The sequence below is a fragment of the Squalius cephalus genome (assembly GCF_949319135.1).
Source record: "Squalius cephalus genome assembly, chromosome: 18".
NCBI classification, from domain to species: domain Eukaryota; kingdom Metazoa; phylum Chordata; class Actinopteri; order Cypriniformes; family Leuciscidae; genus Squalius; species Squalius cephalus.
In genome coordinates this window covers 23,223,148-23,230,358 of record NC_137139.1, presented here as the reverse complement: position 1 = coordinate 23,230,358, position 7,211 = coordinate 23,223,148, and the positions used below count along the sequence as shown (strand labels likewise).

Sequence of the window (7,211 nt, the reverse complement as noted above, 5' to 3'; positions counted from 1 at the left end):
TGTACACAAGTGAGATTTTTGTATGCACAAGGAGTCTGACAACAGCCGGTACGATCAGATCTCACCTTCATCGAGTCAATATTTGGTAACATCACCCTTTGCGTTTAAAACAGCTTTTGTCCTAGATACACTTCCACATAGTTTTTCAGGTAGGCTGGGGTTTCTTCAAGCATCTTGGAGACGTTGCAGTTCTTCTGGATTTAGTCTGTCTGTTTTAGTCTGTTTCTTCATGTAATCACAGATGGACTCGATGATGGTGAGATCAGATCTCTGTGTGGATCATAAAGGCTGTTGTCAGACTATACTAGCGTATACAAAAATCTCATTGGATTATTACAATTATTGGCAAAAGAAATGTTTGGAGGTGTAAACTGGTATTTCCTATTGTCACACTAAGATAAACGTTTTTTGTGTGTGTGGAAAAAACTATATATATATATAATGTGTGTGTGTGTGTGTGTGTGTGTGTGTGTGTGTGTGTGTGTGTGTGTGTGTGTGTGTGTGTGTGTGTGTGTGTGTGTGTGTGTGACATACAGGGGAAATATCTTGAATTAATATGAATTTTAAAAATGGACAAAGTGGGATGTAATACTTGCGAATTTACTAGCATTATTTAAAACAATATTCATCCAAGATTTGTATGTATGTATGTATATATATGTTACAATATTCAGAATATTATACAAATATAAATAACATATAAATTCATTAAGTAATCTTAGATTAAGTTTGTTATAAATAACAAAATTAGGAAATTAGCAAGGTATATAAATCTCATGCACATCCCATTTTGTCCTTTTTAAAAATTCAATTCAAACCATAATTTAAAAATCATTTCATTTCAGTTCAAACTATATAAATGTAGGAGCCCAAATGAATGCCTGAAAGGCTGCAGTAAAGCAACTGTGCACAGGCCACCTAACAGCAGTCGAAACCTCTGTTAAAGGCAGTTCTCCTGATTGCCTGCCATCTCTAAAGCTGCCTAATGAAGGCTGGGATCTGTGCTTGCTTTGGAAATGAGTTTTCCCTTGAAAACGGCATAAGCCGTATCCAGGTCTATTTAAATGAGGTAACATGGGGAAGGTAAGCACAACCACTGGAGCATTGTTTGCACAGTTCAAAGTGAGGAGAGCGTACTTTGCACTTCAAAGACACTCATCTGGGAGGCAGTGAGAGGAGTGGGGGTGGGTGGGGGGAAGGAGGGGGGGATTTAGGGGACAGGAAATAAGAATCTGGGTAATTAACAACTTCTGCTCCGTAATAAAGCAAGCAAAAGGAGACGGAAGCAGCCTCCCCTACGTAAAGCGACCAAATATTTGATGTGTTATACCTCCGTCCTCTACCTGTTCCCCCTTTTTTTGACTGTTATTTTGTTTTATTAGTATTACACCCCTTAATTGCCCCCCATACAGTACAGAGATGTGCTGCTGCTTATTATGTTATGTTTAAAATGCAGTCTCTAATGTGATTTTTACACAGAGCAATAATTTTGCAGGCTAAATTTGGAGAGAGAATGTTGTTGGTTTGTTTATACATGTTATTTATTTATTAATTTGTTATTTTAATGAACTCAATCAGCAGTCAGTCAAATTATATATATATATATATATATATATATATATATATATATATATATATATATATATATATATATATATCATTAATTTCTCATTGAATAACAAAGAAATTGTCATCTCTTCGTCTCTCTTTCAATGTGTGAATGAAACCAATTACTCAGTATATAAACAGTTATTAATAGGCTACATATGCTAGTTTATTTTAAAATAGCCTACATCTTCGAGATACATTTAAAAAGCCACATACGAAAATAAAAATGTAAAAAACAACTCGATTGGACTGATTACAAGTCGACGCATGTATAAGTTTAGCACGTTTCCTACGTGTCATCTCATTTCTCCATCGCTGTGGTGTATTTTAGCAGACTAAAGCAATGCATCTGCTGGGACAAAGGTCGATTGTTATGCGACTAGAGGTGAGAGGCAACACAAAGCAGCAAGGATTTTCTATGTATTAAGATGTTAAATGGCTTTCCGACTTCAATGTAAATTCTCTTAGAGAAAGACTCAAAGTGTTAGATGAACTTTGGATGCTCTGCATTTAATCCCTTTAAATGTGATGACGCCCTTAACTTGAACCCGGAGTGTGAAAATGTCACGCAGGGCTCTTTATTTATAATATCACTTAAGAGTGCGAGCTAGTGCGCATGGACATTTATTTCACTTGTCTTGGTTGAAACTTTTACAAGTTGGTTTCTGATGACCTGGTGTAGCTTCTTTATTCTCTTTTATTAACGGGACATGAATAATAGCCCAATTCGATCGTCTTCAAACATAATTTGGCGTCTTAATACGCCATTTTCCCAGAATGATCAGTTGACAACTAACAGTTGAACAGCTCCTATCAATAGACAGATTAACAGTTAGTGATGCTCATAAGAACGAAAGATCAAATACAGCTGAACTAATCTGCATAAAATACTTTCAAAAGTTTTAGTCACTTTAAACCCCTAAAATCCTTTTAGCATTATATGCAAAATTATTTCATTATATTAGGCTAATTCCGAGTAAATTGTTCGAAAAATTTCACATTTTCATAATATGTATCATATAATTTTCCTTTTTAAATGCACATCAACTGTACTTTGCAGTCAGCTAAAATAGAATATTTAAGTTTTAACTGATGCCTTAATTTAAAAATAATATATATTTTGTGGCTTGTTTCACTTGATGGGGGAAAAAAAATCAGGTTGAAACTCTTAAAATCAAGTAGAAATGAATGTGACAAGTTAAATAAATGGGAAATTGTGTTGGCATTATTAAAGTTGTTTTAATGATTGTAACGAGAAAGTGGGTTCGTTTCGTTCTTAATTTATGACAAAAGAACAAGTGTTAAACTTGTAAATATCAGTTACATGCAAAACAAACTTTTTCATTTTAGACTCTTCTCACCAACAACCGGTAAAAGAAAGAAGCTCTCTCATGTTAACATTTGGCTAAATTAAATTAGAATAAAATGAAGGTTATAATACACACCCCTCTTCCTAATCTCCCAAAGATTGCCCTCCCCAATATTCCCCCACCGCATCTCTCCTCCATTCACTGGCCCTCCTGATACATACTTAAGAGACCCCGTCGAGAGGATCTTTTCCCTATAAAGAGAAGATGCGATCCGAGCGCCTTTGAAATGATCCTCCGGACTTATTGCGACAGGCCCTTCAGTCGCACTTCAAAAGGACGAGTCTTGGTTTGAAAGGCGCTGCTTTTTAAAAAGGGACCCAGAAAACCAGCAGCAAGAGCGCGGAGTGGCCAACGACTCTTACTGCCGATAAAGGACAGGAGTAGCAAGAGAGAATCGAGGGATTATTGATGAGCACTATATCTAAACTCATGCACCGGTAACCTGACTGTGTAGCGGGGTCAATCCGAGCAGGATCTTTGCGCGCCTCCTCGCCCTCGTACCCGCGCACTCTGACTTTGGCTCGGTTACGCACTGCGCGTCGCGCTTTTACGCAGGTGTGGATATTTTGAAGATCCAGTGCACACATGGCTGCGTTAACCTTATCCAGAGCGGACAATTTCCTGCACAATTTCTTACAGGTACTGCACTTTCATTCGTTTTATCGTGCATTTTTCGAGTACACAGAGAGACTTTGGCACAATCTCATCTCCAACTTAGAATTTTTGTTTCCTGCATAACTTTATTTTTGGTTCATTTCTTTTTCTTTCTTTCTTTCTTTCTTTCTTTCTTTCTTTCTTTCTTTCTTTCTTTCTTTCTTTCTTTCTTTCTTTCTTTCTTTCTTTCTTTCTTTCTTTCTTTTTTTCTTTCTTTCTTTCTTTCATCTGTAAAAAAATATTAACATAAGTTTAATTGCTGCCTTATTTTCAGTTTTTATATTTTTCATATTATACAATTATTATAATTATGTTTCTTTAAAATTTCATAATAATTCAAAATAACAATAAAAACTACAAATAAGGCAGCAATTAAACTTATTTTGTTATATTATTTGTTCAGTGATTCTGTATATGCAAGTATGAAGATTGATTTAGTCACAATTATTTGTTTTCTCCCCTCTAGGATCGTACTCCCAGCTCCTCTCCAGAGAGCGGTCCTAACACCCTTTCTTTTTTGGCCACCACATGCAGTCAGGCTTGGCAGGAGGGGTCACAGCTCCCTTACGAGGGTCCAGTGGGCTCCGCTTCCAGCATGTTTCAGCTCTGGAGCAATGACGTGGCCCCTAACTCCAGCTTGAGCGCTCACCAGATGACCTTTACCATGCCCAAAATGCAGTTCCCCGGCCACATGCAGCCCACCCTGGGCTCGCACGCCCATCATCACCACCATCACCACCATCACCACCACGAGCTGCCCCTCACACCTCCGGCCGAGCCCCCTTCCGCCTACTCGTTCGAGCTGTCTCCGGTAAAGATGCTCTCCTCCCAGACGCAGGGGAACGCGGCGTACTACGCGCAGCACAACGCTGTGGGTCAGAACTTTCCCAGCTTCCTTCAGAACGCTTCAGGAAGACCTCACCTGCCCGGCGGGCACGTCGAGGACGGCCAGCAGTGGTGGAGTCTCCCTCAGAGCAGCAGCGCACCCTCCAGTCACCACTTCTCTTTGGGACGGCAGCTGGTTTTGGGCCACCAGCCTCAAATTGCTGCACTCCTGCAGGGCACCTCAAAGGGTCTGTTGAGCTCCACTCGTCGATGTCGCAGGTGCAAATGCCCCAACTGCCAGTCCTCGGGAAACGGAGGTGCTGCTCTAGAGTTCGGGAAGAAAAGACTGCACATTTGTCACATTCCAGATTGTGGCAAGGTTTACAAAAAAACCTCTCACCTGAAGGCGCACTTGCGCTGGCACGCCGGCGAGCGTCCCTTCATCTGCAACTGGCTCTTCTGCGGGAAGAGCTTCACACGTTCAGATGAGCTGCAGAGGCATCTCCGCACGCACACCGGGGAGAAGCGTTTCGGCTGTCAGCAGTGTGGGAAAAGGTTTATGCGGAGCGATCATCTCTCCAAGCATGTGAAGACCCATCAGAGCAGGAAGAGCCGATCCGGTCAGCCCGCTCACAGTGGGACTGATGCACTGCTAAGCAACATCAAGAGAGAGTAAAGAAGGCAAAATGCAAAAGAACTCAATATAGTATCCGGAATGAGACCAGAGACCTTACAAGGACATTTGCGTCATCTGAAGGTTTTTAACAGATATTCCAAAAAGCAATAGGGACATGGGCCTGTTTCCATTGTACTTTATTTGAAAACACTGGAGCAAACGCACACGATGCTGCACCGAAACCAACCTTTGAGATTTTAAAGAGACTTATGGGCACAGCAGAAGTTCTCTCGTTGTGATATATCTAATAAAAGTGACTTTTTTTATGGCTCTGGATGCAAAGACTTCTCATGACCAAACTTTGCCCTTGCACATTTATTTAAAGATTTTAATTCAAAAAGCTACAGGAAACTCTTTGAACAGCACAATGACAAGTATTTGTTACTTGGTGAAACTGTCATTTGTTTACATTTTGTTGTTGCTTTATTGGTATTTTGTTTTAGTGGGAATTGATGCCTTATGTTGAAATCATAAATTCTGGTTGCAAAATTTGCCAACACTATTCCCTGACATATCACCTGAAGTCTTGTTTTCTTGCAGAGAATGGCACTGCTATAAATATGTCGAAATCTTAATTCAAAACATGAACCATATGTATATAATGTTTATACAGTGCACAGTTCTATGAAGACCAGCATGTGAAGTATTAATAAACATGAATAACTCTGCAAATCAAAATCTTGTGCTTTGTGTTTTGTTCATTCCTCCATAGCAAAAATTCCATTTAATACCTTGTCAAGCACCCTTAGTTCGTTTTAACAGATGTGTGAAGTTCAGCAAATGGCTAATGTTAAATCTAAACCTCAGTGTCAAACCTCAGCGTTTTGCATTTATTCAGATGTTAATGTAAAAGCATTCAGGATGCTAATTTAAGATGGCCATTGTTTCTAAGGTGTCGAGGAAGCACTTAAAGGAAAGACAAATGATTGGAGAGTCTTCAGACATTTTACAGTTGTCAATAAATAGTCGGGCCATTCATGGGAACAGTGGTCTGACCTTCTCCCATCAAGTTCACAGTCATGTTGTCTCGTAATTGCCTGTGTAAATAACAGACAACAGTTACGCTCCACTGGAGCTCAATGTGAATGGACCCCCAGCTGTTTATATCCCACTGGCCGCGACAGAAGTCACTTTGATTTGGCACCTTTGTGATAGTGAATGCTTAAAACCCCTCTCCCCCATCTGTGTGTGCAAATGAACCCTTTACTGCTCAAGAATGCCCAGAATGTGACTTAAAACAGAGACAAACTAACCAGATGTCTGCATGTGTTGACTAGATCACCTAGCCAGATCTCAGAAAGCTCACTGATTTGGAGGATTTTTTTTCTTCATCAGTATGACATTTTTACCCATAACACTCTTTTTTAACAAAAAAAATAAATAAACCGAAGCATTAATGACTGTGAAGGTTTTCATCTATTCAGGTCATCATAAAGTGTCTGATGGAGTTTAATCATAAACATTCTAGTTAAACTCCACTAAAACGCAAGTTGTCACAGTAACCAAAAGGTTTTGAGTCAAGAAGTCCAAATACACTAATGTTTGTTTTCTCAGTGATTTTGTATGTTAGTTTTAAACACCTATAGATCAAAAATAGTCTAAAAATCAAATAATTCCTGTGAATTATATTTTTGTAACATTTCTTGTATAAACTAATTTCCACACTAGGATATCATTAAGATTTTGACTGAAAGGTTGAACTGTTTTCAGGGCAATTTGTCACATTTAATTCATGTTTTAATACACAATTTTATCAAATTTATTATTACAATGTTTAGTTGTTATATTGGAAATTTTTGCTGAATAATAGGCCAGTAATAGACTGTTTAATGGCAGGTTTCATTGTGACAACTTACTCCATATAGTGTGACAACATGCCCCCTCAATAGTGTTTAGTAAACTATCTTGAGTCTTTTTGTAGGTTTTTTGAGTATACAGAAACAGAAATGATCCTACTTTGAGAAATATTTACATGTGACAACTAGCCCCGGTCTCCCCTATATCAGAAACACACATCCTAAACATCATCACACAGCAAACTACAGAGAAAACAGCCGAGAAGGAAACATTGTGTGTTC

At 38.8% G+C, this 7,211-nt stretch overlaps 1 protein-coding gene across 1 annotated transcript; it reads left to right on the top strand.

Moving 5' to 3' along the window:
- Positions 1 to 3,182: 3,182 nt before the first annotated feature.
- sp5l (Sp5 transcription factor-like) lies at positions 3,183 to 7,211 on the top strand. Its single transcript, XM_079849187.1, has 2 exons — positions 3,183 to 3,617; positions 4,099 to 7,211. Exons 1-2 carry the CDS (start codon positions 3,564 to 3,566, stop codon positions 5,131 to 5,133), a joined length of 1,089 nt encoding a protein of 362 aa, XP_079705313.1. The 5' UTR covers positions 3,183 to 3,563; the 3' UTR covers positions 5,134 to 7,211.

Coding starts and splice junctions, on each gene's coding strand:
- sp5l (XM_079849187.1), top strand. CDS start 3,564: ATGGCTGCGTTAACCTTATCCAGAGCGGACAATTTCCTGCACAATTTC. Junction 3,618..4,098: donor TCCTGCACAATTTCTTACAG/GTACTGCACTTT, acceptor TCTCCCCTCTAG/GATCGTACTCCCAGCTCCTC.